The sequence below is a fragment of the Cupressus sempervirens genome, chromosome 7 (assembly GCF_028749045.1).
Source record: "Cupressus sempervirens isolate cs-2001-9-10 chromosome 7, ASM2874904v1, whole genome shotgun sequence".
Lineage (NCBI taxonomy): Eukaryota > Viridiplantae > Streptophyta > Pinopsida > Cupressales > Cupressaceae > Cupressus > Cupressus sempervirens.
The window spans coordinates 606,791,799-606,809,084 of NC_143124.1; the positions used below are offsets into that span (position 1 = coordinate 606,791,799).

General features: G+C 38.3%; 1 protein-coding gene across 1 annotated transcript in view; it reads left to right on the forward strand.

The window, feature by feature from the left end:
• LOC149548186 (cysteine desulfurase 1, chloroplastic-like) overlaps positions 1-17,286 on the forward strand; it is a 127,407-nt gene that overhangs the window by 78,018 nt on the left and 32,103 nt on the right. The window contains exon 4 of the mRNA XM_089792231.1: positions 1,325-1,511. Coding sequence (XP_089648357.1) covers positions 1,325-1,511 — 187 coding nt within the window. The remainder of the gene's footprint in view (positions 1-1,324; positions 1,512-17,286) is intronic.

The following is a 17,286-nucleotide window of genomic DNA, read 5'->3' on the forward strand; positions in this document are numbered from 1 at the left end:
ACTTGCGTTTGAATTGGACAGCTACTGAGGAGCCAATATATGCCTTTGCTGGGCCTGCATTTCATTCTGCCAGCCAGTGGTCAGGTGTTTAGGAGTGACGTCTCTACATCAGCTACCTTGCACATGACTCCCACATGACATACAACAAATTCCATGGCTGAATAAAGGGACAATAAATTACCTGCAGCTGGGTGTTGCCATTAAGGAGCTGCTGTGAGCAACAGGAGGCCCAATTGGTGGCATGGCTTGATGAATTAATGAATTAAAGAAAACTTTTAAATTGCAAAAAACAATCAATTGTACTCCAATACTCGAATTGGGAGCCAGTTCGGGTCTTTACATTTATCCTATTTGAATATTTGCTACGGATTTCAGGCAGTTTCTTTTGAATCTTTGTTCATTGTGAATGTATTTTGTATTTTTTTCATCTAGAGGATTTATTTCATTGTCTACAGTTTTTGGGGAATTGCATGTGCGATCATTATCTATTTTGGTTTGTGGAAATCGAATTTCTTCTCAAGTGATTAGTAAGAAGGGTCTAGTTCTCAATAGGTTTTGCTTGCGTGCATTCCTATATTTATCTGATATTTTCATTCAATAATCATTTAGAAATATGAATTCCATTGGTAGTTTGGAATACAATTTTCTCTTTGTAGAGGGTGCACAACTCTATATATTTTTGATGTTTTCATCTTACAATCGTTTAGAAATCTGAATTTCAGTCATAATTTGGAATACAATTTTCTTATTTATAGTGGATTCCCTTATGAAAATTGGACTTTCTTAGATTCAGTGTTTTTACATTAAAATTCACGAAAGTTATTTTATAAGTCAAATTATGGATATAAGATCATTTTTTGTGGGCACTTATCCTATGAATTTGAAAGAAGCTGTGTAATTTTCTATCATATTTTAAGATTAGCTTAAGGTCATCCATAGATATAGAATAGGTCAAAATGCCAAGCCTTCTCGGCAGACTACAATTTTTCTTGTGGTATAACTCTGTGTTTTATTGATCTGCTGCTTCTATATGGATGGACTTAATGGGCAGGTTGTAATCTTTCAGATAAGATAGTGCTTTTGAATCTTGTAATAGTAGTGACTAGTGTTCCCTGGGCAATTAGGTACCAAATTTTTTGACTATTTTGATCTAATGTTTTTAACAGTGCATTTACTATGTTGGAGGTTTCATAAAATATCAATTGAATTTATAGTTCACTACCCTTTTTTCAGGCGCAAATGTATTGTTGTGTTTTGATTTTTTTAATGACAATAATGGAATGGCATTTTTCATTAAATCTTTCCTGCAAGCATCGCTCTGCAGATTTTGATGTCAATTGCTGAACATCACAGTGCAATAGTTCCATGGCAATTTGTTGCTGAGAAGACAGGAGCTATTCTAAAATTTGTGAATTTAAATCAAGAGGAAGTCCCCGATCTAGAACAATTAAAGAAACTTATATGCAAGAAGACAAAACTTGTAGTCATACATCAAGTCTCTAATACTCTTGGTAAGCATTAAGTAATATCAGGTTTGATTTAAAATCAAATTGCCTCTGTGAATTACTGTTCTAGAATTTCTCTGTATTTCTATCTGATAGAATTAAAGCTTAAATTTTCTCACTGCATATTATGTTGATAATTTGTGGGCTTCATTAACTTTTAGTTTATTGTTAATATATCTATATCTCCCCTCAAATAGTTACCTGCAAAGTTAAGTCTTTGTAGTTGGAGACATTAGAAGAACACACTCTTTCATAGAGGTGTATTTACTATTGATGACTATGGTAGAAGGAGATATCAGCTGGAGTCCTTCTATTGTGACCCATGATTTTAGCATTTTATTGGTAATACTTTAAAGTTTAAAACACACAAACACAGGGTTAAATAAAATACATCCTAATTATATATGATATAAGATGTATAATGTCTAAACATACAACTTATGGCATCTAATTGACCAACTATGGTATTTGAAGTTTCACAAGTTGCTGTTATATTTACGAGTTTAAGAACTCACAAAAAATGGGCTTGACTTTCAAGGTCTGTGTTTCATCATCCAAAGATGATTTGTAATTAGCATAGGTATTCCATATCTATTTCACCAACCCAAATTCTTACTTGGTTCCTTAAAAATACAAATTTTGATTGTACGAATGTTTCTAACTTTTGACTTTGCTTAAGAAACAATAAATTTTGGAATAGAGATGAGTTGTTCAAGTGCTTTAAGTGAAAGAAATTACAACATGCATGAATTGCAATAAAAAAAATGTAAAATACTATAAAAGGATAGCTTCAGACAAGAACTTACCCTATAGAATCCAGTATGGGAGGAATGACAAGAAGAGAGAACAAGTTGCCTTGTCTTTCCACAATCTCCTTTGAATATTACAATTTTACTGCTTTCCCAAGGAATTTAAGGATACATATATCATTTATACTTACGGTATTATGCATTTGCAATTACTCTATGAGTTATTTTGAATGCACACTCCTAGATACTCAAATGCCTAGATTCTCTAAAACACTTGATGAAAGGTTTTTAGAAATTCAGTTACAATGAGCCTCTAAAAATATATTGTAATGCCCAAATCTTCACACCTAATACATTAGACAAGTAAGCAATTTTTTTTAAAGAACACAAGAATGGCCCTCTTGTTTCAGATTCCTATTGACATGTAGGATTGCATTATAATACTTACACAAAGCGTCATGTGGAGCACAACACACAAGACATTGACAACATTAGATGCCATCACCATTAGTCAAAGCAAGGTGGCACAAGCAAAAGACTTTACTAATCATGTGATAAAGTCACTATGATGATCATAAAAAACAATTTAACTTCCTTCACTACAACAATCAAACATAGTCCATGATGTTCTCTCATGAACACATGGAGCAAGATGAGGGTAACAGCTACCTCCAATCCATTTCACAACAAATCAAAAAATACCCAAACACAAGTGGAAAACCTACACAATAGGTTACTGAACTAGGAGCCGCAAATACTCAATCAATTGAAAAGACAATGGATTGATTCTGTGCTAAGGTATGCTTCCCAATGCACAAGTGGGTGTATCTTCCAAATAATGGCTCTTGTTGTTAAAGCTTGAAATGGAATGACTTAGAAGGCCATTTGAGCAAATGAGGGATCTACAATTGTCGAGTGTACTAGAGTGCCCTAGAGGACTATAGTGTTTGAGAGGATTATAGTGTTCAACAAGAACACTAATGCCTAGATAGGACATTAGCGCCCTCTTGAGTCAACTTTTTAATTCTAGCATTCGAGTCCAACTCTTGTTGGAATTCAAAATGGCACTAAGTTCAGTTCTATTGTTTTGATCTTTTGGTGCTCTAGTCCTAACTAGAGACAACAAAGACATTTTCTAGCTCATGATCAGAGACAATACCTTGGACACACACACACACACACTCACTCAAATATGTTACAACATTAGAAACACCTTCATACAATTCTGACAAGATTTCACCCAACTATTCAAAACCAAGACCAAACAAAAGAGATGTTTCCCAAGATGTGGGGAGGTCTACAAGGAACTCTAAAATGAATCTAGGGACATGAAATTGGAAGGAAATGGTTGCAACAGGAGAAACCAAAACAACTAGACAACACCACCTTACAATCGGCTTGCAACCACAAAACACAAGGATAGGGAAAACAATATCCCAATTATACCACAATAGAACATTTGCCAACATGTTATTTATTTGATCCCCATTTGCATGATACTAAGAATGATGAAAAGCATAAAAACTACATGTGGTTGACATCAATATCAAGACAAGATAAAAGTAATGATAGCTTTGTCAGCACTTATGTGGACATATTGCAATCCATTCAATAAGAAGATTTAATGTAAACAATCCAATTACAAAAGGGGACACTAATATCCTAAACTATAAATTTGATACCATATTACAAAATAAGGAAATTGAAGGCAAGAATTAGAGAACCTCCATTTGCACACAATCCTAAGCTCCTCCATAATCGTGGAAGTCCTCCACACCACCCAACCATGGGGTACCCTCAAGTAGACTCCATTGTGCTAAGAGAAATTCATTTGGGCACCCAACACAAGTGCAAAACAAGGGGTCTCTCTCTCACACACATCAAACATTATGAAGAGCCAATGCAACATACACATGAACAATTATTATTTACCATCATAGTATGAACATTTCCAAACAAAAAACTTCACCAACTTATTTGCATAAGAGATTCACTACATCACATAGAACACATACCCAAACCATATGAATATAACATAGGTATGAATACATACAAACATGGTCTCAACCAATCAAACACATGCATGGTGAGAGTTGGGTTTCACATCGGATACAAAATCTAGTTTGAGAAGGGACAAGGATCTTAGCGACATGACAAAGATTGTCATTGCAATAGCTCTACAGACAATAGCTTTTAAATTTTAAATTAGATATAACCATTTTAGCAAAGGTAATTCAATGCTTTAAACTTTGCAAAACCTCCATACATTCCAAACCAATATCACCAAAACATAAAGCCTTTTCAAAAAACAACAAACTTCATTGAAGCTCCATTGTGATTTTTGAAGTGAAACTTGTTAGGATTTTAACCTAGAAATCGATGATAAACAACAATAAGGGAGAGCAAAACAAATGCAAGAAACACACAAAATTATCTTGGGAAAACCCTTCAAGATGAAGGGAAAAACCTAGCCACACAACCAAAAAAATCACTTTATTGATAATAAAATGTTCTAGTGTACAATGCCTTTCGCTTGAAGCGATATATATAACACATAGAGACTCTTCACATTACAACAGAAGGTCTCTTCAATTTCCCAAAACGTGACTCATTATTGTCAAATACAACTCTTCGTATTTCCATGCCTCAACGCATGTTGTATGACACGTGACTTTCTACTTAATATTACATTTATTATCACAAATGTCCTCTTCAACCGAAGGTTACCATAATGGTATTAACGGCCAGAGATAAAGATCTCTATTGCAGCTACAATTTCCAACACTCCCTCTTAGCGAGTGAGAGATCTTTAGCTGTACAGTCACACAAAGCTGCGACCAAAATGTAATTGATAAAATCTTTTCAAATAGATCCTATAAAATAAATGGAGTCACTCAACATGAAAACCCTGCAAGAAGCAAAACCAACTTTGATAAAAAAACTTTCCCAACGTTATGTTGTCATGGAATTTCTCAACATGACAGATATGTAAAACTTACTCATAATTATGGAATCACTCGACATGAAAAACTTGCAAAAATGACATTTAAATTTTATCACTCACTTAACATGATGCTGTCAGGAAATCTCTTAACATGACAAACGTGCAATAATCACAATCAGTTTTCATCACGGACTCACTCAACGTGATACTGTCATGGAATCTCTCAACATGACAAGTTAGGTTTACAAACAACATTTTATCAAGGACTCTCTCAATGTGATACAATCGTGGACTCTTGCAACATGACTTTCAACTCCCATCACTGAATCTCTCAACACAATGATATCATGGACTCTCTCTACATGATGCTCAGTATGAGTCTTTCATAAGTGAAAGAGTTGTGAGGTCGACCTTACAAATTTAATTTATTTCACCTAAATAAGAATCCATAATTAACAAGAAAAATCACAACTGAAACTTATTTCCATCAAGAGTCTCAATATCCTACAATATCAATAACTTATCATAGATAAGGAAATGCATTAACAACATGTATACAATGATTTAAAGTTTTAAACACCCTCTTATCAAAGACTCCCTCTTAGCAAGGATTTTGATTAACACAAAAGATAATGATGTAACCTCCCTCTAAGGTTGAACATCTCCCTCTAAATCACAAGCTCCCTCTGAATCTGAATGGAAATTTGCATAAACAACAATAAGGAGAGCAACACAAATGCAAGAAACACACAAAATTATCTTGGGAAAACCCTTCAAGATGAAGGGAAAAACCCAGCCACACAACCCAAAAATATCACTTTATTGATAGTAAAATGTTCTAGTGTACAATACCTTTCACTTGAAGCAATATATATATATAACATATAGAGAGACTCTTCACATTACAATTGAAGGTCTCTTCAATTTCTTAAAACATGGCTCTTTATTTTCAAATACCACTCTTCATGTTTCCATGCCTCAACGCATGTTATAAGACACATGACTTTATAGTATTATACTTAATATTACAATTATTATCACAAATGTCCTCTCTAGCTGAAGGTGACCATAACGGTATTAATACCCAGAGATAAAGATCTCTATTGTATGTACAATCTCCAACAAAACCAACACAAACTTTGTAGGGAGTATCATTCACTACCAAAATGAGCATAGACAAGCGAGAATTGTTGTCAATGTTTTTTGAGAAGAACACAAGCTCATTATAAAATGTAGAAGCAAAATCAAATTCATGAACAACCCAAATAGGGAGCCCTCAACTGCCTTTTTGTAACTTTTCAAAGCAATAAAATATATCCTTTTTTCCTTATTTACTCCAAAACTTGTATGATAAAATAAATAACGTAATGGAACACTTTTCATCTTTTTGAGGAATAATAATGTTTCTCTTGAACAAAGTCCCTTTTTAAAGATATCCATTAAATTAAATTTTCCACACCTTTAAAATGATCTGTAACATTTAGTTGTACTTTTCAATATTTCCAACATGTAATGTCCACGTTTTGGCTGGCATCATTTTGTGTGCTGGATCAGTCTATCACGGACTCTCGTAGACGGGTGGTTGTGATGAGAGAGTCATTTTGGCGTTTATTTGGTGATTAGATGGCTCATTGTGCTCTTGGAGATATTATTTTATTTTATCATCACTTCTTATACGGGGCCTGCATGTTATAATTCTAAGTTGAGTTGCACTTTTATTTTACAAAGTTATTTATTATAAAAAAAAAGTGCATTATAATGGGATTTTATAATGGATGTTTCTAGAAGTTCTTAGTAATTTCTTAGGAAAGTAGATAAATAGAGGGCTTGGGCTCCCATTTGGATAGACGGGATTTGGTAACTCAACTACATCTTCTATGAGCATTTGTGGAGCTTGATAGTCTGCAAATATTCAACATAATCCTTGAGAACGATACCTCTCAAGAGATTGCATAACTAAGGAAGTGAAAGACCTTCTGAAGGGTTGCACTTTGGAAGTGGTATTCAGCCATTTCAAGTTGAGCTTAATTTGTATATTCAGACTACCTAAGGGTTTGAGTTTTTAAAAGCAGATCTGAAAAAGTAGTCCGAAAAAGCAGTTTGAAAAAGAAGGTCCGAAAAAGCAATCCGTAAAAGCAGATCCGAAAAAGCAGTTTGAAAAAGCAAAGCGAAAAAGTAGATCCAAAAAAAGCAAGTGAAAAAGCAGATTAGGAAAAAGCAAAATCAAATTCCTTAAAGGAGACATAATTTGCTGGTCTGATATAGTGTAATTGAATATGTATTCATCATTCATGATCAGCTTTTTAGTTTGCATAACAACTATTTGTAAAAATGCCAGTTGGCTGTAGGTGTTCATTTCTCATGCTTAGATCATATATATGCATTGAATATTGCCAAAATTAGTTGCACATTCATGTTAGGTCATTGTTTAGTCAATTCAGAGTCTACTTGCAAGCATTCTTATTGATGCTAAGTGAAGGAAAGAGCCATAAAAACAAACTGAAATTTTATATCAATCATATGACCCTTGTATGCAAAGTGTTTTCTTGAACCTTTATCAGCATTTTGGGATCAGATTTGAGTAGGGTCCTTACAGTGGTATCAGAGCTATAAGTCCTGCCATCCTGTGGAGGTCTTATTGGGAATTTGGAAATAGCTAGATAGAGAGAAAAAATGTTTGACAAAATGTATATCAGTCCAAATCAGGAAAATATAATGTTCAGGTTACTAGATACATTAGAGGAGCAAAATAAGCGAATGGATATGATGCAACATGAGCAGAATAGGCGAATGGATATGATGTTGCAGCTTATGGCTAGACAGATGGGCATCAATATTGATGATTTGTATGTTGCTCCAATGCAGGAGGTAGTTGATTCCTTAGGTGGGATCAAGACATGTTTAGAGCCACCTAGCTATGATGTTGGTGTTTCAACGGAGTCAATCAATGTGGGTTTACGCTCTAGTATAATTGATTCACAATCTGGCATTGAGTCATATGTGCAGAGTCAGAAGTCCACATATGAAGCTTTGTCAGCAGATGACGATGTAGCAATAGTGGGATTAGGAGAATGTGAGGATACTGTTATATCAACAACCCCTTCTATGTCAGTTGAACCATCCAATGAGGAGTTTAGTAGTATGCATGCAGTGGTTGATGTGTGTTCTAATGATGGCACACATGTTGATTATGAGATTTCATCAACTCCAGATTTAGTTAAGTTTTCTATTGCAGCTGTTAGTGTTGTTCCTATGTCCATATATTTTGATACGGCTACACCTATTGTTGATACAATTAGCATGAGTGCATATGGTTCGCCTGTAGCTACATCTTTTTCAATGCATGTTGGTGATAACCAGGATTCTAGTCCAATATATATTATGTGGGTAAATACAGGGAAGAAGAGGTTTCTTAGATCTTCTACGGAGTTGCCTTTTGGTGTCATTCTGACTTCTACATCACTCACACAAGTTTTGGGTGCTATGTTACAGGACATGTGGTTGGTCTTGATGATGTTGATTTGCAGTTGGTTTAATGTCCAAAAGGATGTCACATACTACTTCATTTGGGATCCAGGAGGATTTACTGGTTTGTTGTTCGGCCATTGCTTGGGGACAAACAATTTTAGGAAGGGCGGACTGTAATGTCCCCCTTTTGGCTGGCATCATTTTGTGTGTCGGATCAGTCTATCACGGACTCTTGTAGACAAGTGGTTGTGATGAGAGTCATTTTGGCGTTTATTTGGTGATTAGATGGCTCATTGTGCTCTTGGAGATATTATTTTATTTTATCATCACTTCTTATACGGGGCCTACATGTTATAATTCTAAGTTGAGTTGCACTTTTATTTTACAAAGTTATTTATTATAAAAACAAAGTGCATTATAATGGGATTTTATAATGGATGTTTCTAGAAGTTCTTAGTAACTTCTTAGGAAAGTAGATAAATAGAGGGCTTGGGCTCCCATTTGGATAGACGAGATTTGGTAACTCAACTACATCTTCTATGAGCATTTGGAGAGCTTGATAGTCTGCAAATATTCAACATAATTCTTGAGAACGATACCTCTCAAGAGATTGCATAACTAAGGAAGTGAAAGACCTTCTGAAGGGTTGCACTTTGGAAGTGGTATTCAGCCATTTCAAGTTGAGTTTAATTTGTATATTCAGACTACGTGAGGGTTTGAGTCTTTAAAAGAAGATCTAGAAAAGCAGTCCAAAAATGAAAGTTCGAAAAAAGCAGTCCATAAAAGCAAGTCCGAAAAAGCAGTCCAAAAAAAAAGTTCGAAAAAGCAAAGTGAAAAAGCAAATCTGAAAAAAGCAAGTGAAAAAGCAGATCAGGAAAAAACAAAATCAGGTTCCTTAAAGGAGACATAATTTGCTAGTTTGATATAGTGTAATTGAATATGTATTTATCATTCATGATCAGCGTATTAGTTTGCATACCAACTGTTTGTAAAAATGCCAGTTGGCTGTAGGTGTTCATTTCTCATGCTTAGATCATATATATGCATTGAATATTGCCAAAATTAGTTGCACATTCATGTTAGGTCATTGTTTAGTCAATTCAGAGTCTACTTGCAAGCATTCTTATTGATGCTAAGTGAAGGAAAGAGCCATAAAAGCAAATTGAAATTTTATATCAGTCATATGACCCTTGTATGCAAAGTGTTTTCTTGAACCTTTATCAGCATTTTGGGATCAGATTTGAGCAGGGTCATTACACAACACTAGACAACTTAAGTGAAATAGTATTTAAATAACTCAGTGATTTAATGAAGTTGCCGAAAGCACCCAATTGATATAATTTTGCAAATTTATCATAACAAAGTGATATTGAAAACTAGGGACAATGATCATAGGGAACCACGTGATTTTTTATTAAAACAATTCTCTCCTCCAAGAAGTTTGGAGAGCACCCAAAAGGTCAGTAATTGATTCCAAAAGCATCAATGTGGTCCACCTAACCAATGAACTCAAATTCAAGAACAACTGTTCTGCAAGATTGATCAATCATCAAACACTTATCCAAGAATTTTGGAGTTCTGCCTGACTAACTAGTAAGTCTCCAGAAGACTTGGAATGGGTTAGGCGTCATAAGGGGTTTATAGAAAATCAATATACATATATATATAAATTTAAGAACAAAAAATTTAATGCAGGTCAGCCAGGTGAGATAAATGAGTTTTGATGCCTATTTGACTTATTTTTCCTTGGTATTGTTGTTAAATTTATGTATTATAAAAATGAGTGTTTAAGTAATGTCATTGGATTTCCACAATCCATTGTATAAACAAGACAATTTTTTGGAATTTTGATAGTGTGTGAATTTTTTATCATCAACGTTTTGGATCATAGTAAGTGATCCATCATCAGGATGAAAGAAATGTTTACTGTATGGGGTAAATGAAATAAATTTATACAGACAATGAAACAAGAACATGTAACAGTAGTACTCCTTTTATTCGCATATATGCCGAAGAGATAACATTATGCTTATGATGATTACAATGATCTTGGATGGTGTATATATACTTCTCGAATGGCCGTCGGCTACATAATAATAACCTTCCCGAAAGGCCGTCTGCTACACAGTATTTACTGACGACATCAACCCGTTGGCTACACAATATTTATCAACATCATCCCCCCCAAAAAGAAAAGTCATCTTCGGATGACAACGCAACAAAACTAAAAAACAACTAATTACATTCATTCATAGATAAAAAACAACATAAACATCATGAACTAGAAGGCTATGTCGTTGACTGTGTAGACCGGCTGCGTCGTAGCTGATACACTTGTTTCGTCCAAACCTTTAAATTAACTATGATCTGCGAGTTCTCCTCCACTACCTCCTTCAACATTAATGTGACCTCATGGCATTCAACCTCTTTTTGGTCATGTGCTTTCTTTGCTGTTTCCCTCTCCTGTAGCATTGCTGCAAGTTGCCAATTTGCCTCCTGCTTCCCTCATGCAATTTCCTCGAGTTGTGCTAACAGTGCTGTCCGCTCTGTTTCCCATGCAATTTGCTGGGTGGCAAGTCGGTCGACCATCTCCTCCCGAGCCTTCTCTGCGGCGTCTCGAGCTTCTTGCCCAGCCTTTGTCCTTCGTTTCTCTGTGAGCACCAACTCTGCCAGGCACATGCTTCTCTTGGTGATGTTCCTGAGGCATGAATGGATATCCTTATCCTTTTCCTCCGTTACTAGTATAGGATCCTGTGTTCATACCCTTCCTTTTGCTTTCTCTGGTGCCACAACACTCTGATCTCTTGCTTCTGGTGATGTGGGGACCTTGACAACTTCGCTGTTCGACCAAATCGCCTCTAACTGAAGATCCTCTCGCATGGGAGACTGAATGGAAGGACCTCTGAAAATAGGGTCAAGTAGTTTTTCTAGATATTTGCCCTGCTTGCTGAGCTAATCTGTGTGGCTGCTGGCGCTTGGTATTCAGCCTCCGGCATGCTGAAATCCGCATCTTGATCCGCTGCATCGTCTAGCAGTGTGTCGGCTATCATGACTACTGCATCCGTCCCAATCACCTCTAATCGAACTTGCTCTTGTGTCCTTCCCTGACCATCTCCTTCCTCCGTGGTTGTCAACTCTGCTACTCGATGTGGCTGAGGTAGAATTACTGGTACTGACTGAAGTGATCCTTGCTCCTGAGGTACGAAGGTCGATTCCTAAACCGCTGGCTGAGGTTGTGTTCCCGTAGGTGTGTTCGTTGGTGACGCTGTCCTCCGGCTTCTTGAAGGTTGGGTAGCTGTTGAATGTGAAATTGATCCTGCTACTCCTGTTGCTGTCCGTGATCTAGGGTTTAGGGTGACTGGAGTCATCACCACTGGATGTCTAAATTGCCCAAACCCTGGGATGTGAACATCAGCCATAGTGTGCATATATAGAGTTGAAAATGATGGCGTAGCTGTTACTGGTGCAGCTGTCAACTGCCGTGGAAAGCGAAGTGGGGTTGTTGAAATCACCTCGACTTCCTCATCGTCTTCCTCCTCATCCTGCTCCACCTCCTCCATTTCCTCTGAGTTGTCCTCCTCACAAGATGTATCCTGCCAGCCACTGTCCGTGTTTCCAGATTCCTCCATCTCCTGCTGTACCCGCTTCTGGCCAACACCTTTCTGCCCTCCAAGTGAGTCTAAATGCCTCCACTGCATTATTGGAGGCTCGTTGGGTACTGTTGGACTTGGCTGTATTTCTAACTTTTCTTGGGGTACCGTCCTCGTAGTTGCCTCCAGAAAAAGTCCGATGGCATAGTGCGGCATGTAAAATGTTTTATGCTGCAATGTCATGAACTCATGCGTGTAGCCAATAGAGAAGCCCAGTCATAAGCCCTCCCATTCATGAGTCCATTCATCATACTGACCAATGGAAAGATGTTTGACGCCCTACTGGACCTTGCAAGTCTACTCTTTATCACATCCATGAGACACCTCCAGTGGCCTTCTCTGATGTTAGATTTCCGCAACCGTCTTCCCTTTGAGGTGTCGGTAAGGGCATCTTTCTGCTGCTATACCTGGTCCTTGCACACTAATTCTACGAGCTTCAATTTCCTCTCCTTGTCCATCTTTCTTGGCTTACTGTCAATTTTCTTTCCTCCTTGTGCCGTTCTTGGTATGCCGAATACCTTGGTAAAGTCAGTTGGCAGGAATGATACCACTACGTCGTATCCCAAGTACGGAACTGTACTTTTACAAGAGTGCCTACCATATGCCTCAATCATAACACGCAACACACCTTCGAAATCTCGGATACAGAAAACTAGCATCTGGATTGCCCACTCTACTTGTGCCTTCTGTATGCTTGCTTTGACGAGGTGGTCATCCAAATTTTCATTCCACCATTTCCTGCATTCCAGCCCATTCAACCCTTCGAATGCTACATTCTGCAGTGTTATCTATACATCCGGTTGGTTCTGCACTTTGGCCCTTGTCTTTTCTGCGTGGCCTTGCTTGTTTATTTTGACTCATGGTTGAATCTTGATCAAGTTTCTTCCTCCAAGCCCTTTTTTTGGCTGACTGCATCAATTACCATTAGGTCAGTTACTTTTTCCTGTATATTCTACTTGAAAAATTCCTCCACCTCCGTATGGATTTGTATAGTCATCCTTGGATGTCTTGAGAATGGCTGGTTTTTGTGTTCTGGTACGGCCTTGCTCCTTCCCTTAAACAATATGCTTCATTTATCTTGGAAGGTACTGACTTCATTGTACGGGTGCTGGTAACTACTACTCCATATGCCGTACGACCGTACAGATGGAGTGTTGTCGGTACGGTGTGGTGTCCTACTGTCAGGATGAAAAATCTACACCATCTCCTTGCCTTGCCAGTTCTCCAATCCTGCCGCTACTCAATGAGTAGAAGTAGTGGTATGCTGCCTTTACTTAATCGATCGCCCACATGGGTTCCATGCCCTTATTTGTTTTATGCCTCCTCCAACTTCAAAACTCATACTAAAACGCTTATTGGAAAATGTGGGCTATGGAGTCTCTTAATCCCCTGTACGTTTCGTGCTCAATGCTCGTCCCTCCAACTCATGGTTCACATGAAGAAGAATCAACTTACCCTTGCACAAAGGTGGCACTCCAAGAATCTGATATACTGGTCGCACTCCCACCCTGATCATCAACTAATATTGAGTTTGATATTTGATCATTCCCTTGCCGCCTCTATCTTCCCTGTATACGCGTCTAGCTCTGTTGCCATATTCCCATAAGACAAATGAAAATAACAGTGCAACCCAAAAAAACTCCCTCCTCAAGAATACTGCTTAATTTTTATAATATATCGCACGTGTACGGTGGAGGCATTGGGGTTGCTATACGGTTCACTTCCTCTTCTTTTTTGTTACTAAACACTGTACTTTGTCTTTATAAGCCTCCAATAACGTATGCTGATAAATTACATCCTGATTTCATACGGCCTTGACCATACGGGTGGAGGGTCGTAGGGTGTCTCCTTTGTGAAGGGCCGTACGAGTGGAGGGCCGTACGGCTGGTGTTTGCTCCTCCCTTTATTATTTTTTCAATTTTCCAGCATGTGATACGGTGGTGTGAAAAGCCGTATGGTGAAGCAGTCTGGTGGTGATCCCAGTTTGCTATACGAAATTTAAAACTTGGACTTGGCCAAACAATACTCCGTACAGTGCCTGTAGAGGACTTTGTATAGCCGTACGATATCTGTTAGGAAGACTTCCATAGCCGTATAGTATCTACCAGGAAGACTTCCATAGCTGTACGGTATCTGCCAGGAATGCTTGTATAGGCATATGAGGTCTGCAGGGAGACTTATATAGTCGTACGGTGAAGGCATGAGTAGTTGACCACTGTACGATACTTTTTCTTTTCTTTTAAAGAAAAAAATTGTTCTCTCTTTTTTTTTTTTTTTTGCATTTCCTTCCAGAATCTATTTCTCCCTCTGAGTTCCGTTTTTTGACGTCGAGAAGGTCATTTTGGCATGGTACATCTTTAGCTTTGAACCATTCACTGCCTCTGATATTTCTTGTTCGTCTAATGTCCACAACTTTATTGCTCCGTTATCACCTACCTCTTGGATCTAGTATGGCCCAACCCATTTGACTAGTATGGCCCAACCCATTTGACTTTAAACTTGCCTGGTCTGATTTTCGTTCTGTCCGTCATACTTCAACACCAATTGTCCCGGTTAGAATTTGTTCAGTTTCAGGTGTTTATCATGCCATGCTTTGCGCTTGTTCTGTGTCACCTTCATGGCCCATTGTGCCAATAACTGCTTCTCCTCAAGCTTGTTCAGATTATGCAACCTTTCCCTCAGGCTTTCCATGTCGCCTAACTTATTTTCTAGTGCGATCCTTAGGCTCGGTATCATGAATTCTACTGGTACGACTGCCTCTTGTCCGAACATCAATTGGAACAGTGTGTGCCTCGTTGTCACCTTGTATGCCGTACGGTATGCTCAAAGGGCAGAGGGCAGTTTGTCCTCCTAGTCTTCACCTTCAACCGCACAAGACTTGTAGATAATTGATACCAGGATCTTGTTCATAACCTCAGCTTGTCCGTTTGCTCTTGGGTAGTACAGGCTCGATAATAAATGATAGAGCTTAAATTCAGTAGTGAGTAGTCGGATAACATGGTTAACGAAATGTCCTCCCCTATCACTTGTCAACTGTAGTGGAATCCCGTACTTGGTAATTATTTGCTCATAAATAAATCTCGCTGTGCTTACTGCCGAGTTATCTGGTAGTGCACGTGCCTCCACCCACTTAGTTAGATACTCCGTTGCTACGACAATGTATCGGCACCTAGTTTTGCTCACCTTCAAAGGTCCGATGAAGTCCAACCCCCATCTTTCAAAGAGTTGGTGCGCGTGTGAGGGGTTAAGTGGCATGAAGTCTCTCTTTAGCGGCTTCCCAACCCTTTGGCAAGTGTCACACCCGACGACTTATTTGCGTACGTCATTGTACACTGTTGGCCACCATAGTCCTGCCAGTAATATTTTCTGTGTTGTAGTATCAAGTCCCATATGTCCTCCTACCAGACCCTCACGTGCTTCCTTCAACACCCTCAGTAATTCCTCCTCTAACACACACTGTCGTAGGATGTGATCAGGCCCCATCTTGTACAGTAATCCATTGATCAATTGAAATGTACGGCTCTTGATTACCAATTTTCGCCTTTCATTTTGTGGCATCTCACTTGGGAACTATCCTGTCGAAAGGTATTCTCCAATGCTCGTGTACCATTTTGGCAATACTACAATCTGAAATAACTGTGCATAAGGAAAATCGTCGTTTACTCCGTCCGCCGGTTCTCCTGTTTTGAGACGCGACAGATGGTTTGCGTTGACATGTTTCTTCCCAGGCCATACAATGATTTTGAAGGTGAAGTCCTGCAACAAAAGTAACCACCGGCTGATTCTTCTTTGTATGATAGGTTTGTTGACTAGATACAACAGAGCCTGATGGTTGACATAAAATATGAACGGTGTTGCCAGCAAGTAATGACGGAACTTTTGTACGGCGTAGACCATTCCTAAGGCTTCCCGTTCTGTTGTATTGTGATTCTGTTCTGCTTTTGACAAGAGTCGGTTGGCAAAATATATCGTGTGATCTAACCCGTGGCTACCTATTTGCGCCAAAATTGCTTCGATTGCATAGTTGGACGTCCATGTGAACATGAAATTCCTTGTTCCAATCTAGGTACACCAATATGGGTGCTGTGGCCAACCGTACCTTCAATCCTTCAAATGATTCATCTTGTTCTTTGTCCCATTTGAACGGTTCCCTTTTGCATGTTAACCTGTCCAGTGGGTATGATACTTTGGCAAAGTTTTTAATAGATCTTCTATAATAGCCTGTGTCTGAGGAATGACTTTACCTCCATTATATTTTTGGATGGCTGCATTTCCATTATGGCTCTGACTTTGTCCGGATTTGTTTTCAATCCTTCCTTACAAACTATATGTCCGAGCAATCTTCCTTGCGGAACCATGAATCTACATTTCTTTGGGTTTAAGGCTAGTTATGCCCTTCGACATCTTTCCATGCATTCGCCCAACGTCACCAGATGTTTGTCCTTGGTGCTGCATACAAACTAGTCATCCAGGAATGCCTTAAAGTTTCCGACAGACATTTTGTCAAATATGTGTAGTATGATACGTTGGAACGTAGCCAGCGCATTGCACAGGCCGAATGGCATCTGGTTGTATGTGTACACCTCGTCTTCTACCACAAATGTCGTTTTCAGCTTGTCCTCTTCTGCTATGCAAATTTGATTATATCCCAAAAATTTGTCCATGAAGGAGTAAACCTCATGTCCCGTTACTTCCTCCAATATGCTGTCTGTGAACGATATCGGAAAGGGGTCCTTGATTGTTATCGCATTAAGGCATTTGAAATCGACACATATCCTAATTTGGGTGGTATCCTTCTTCAGGGATATGACTATGGGCGATACCCATTCACTTGTTTGAACCTTAAAGATAATACCTGTCTCCAGCATTCGGTTGATTTCTTTTGTAACCCATGCCACGTAATTCTTATTTATCCTGTAAGGTTGCTTGCGTACAGGCACTGCACCTTCGACCAATGGAATGCGGTGAAT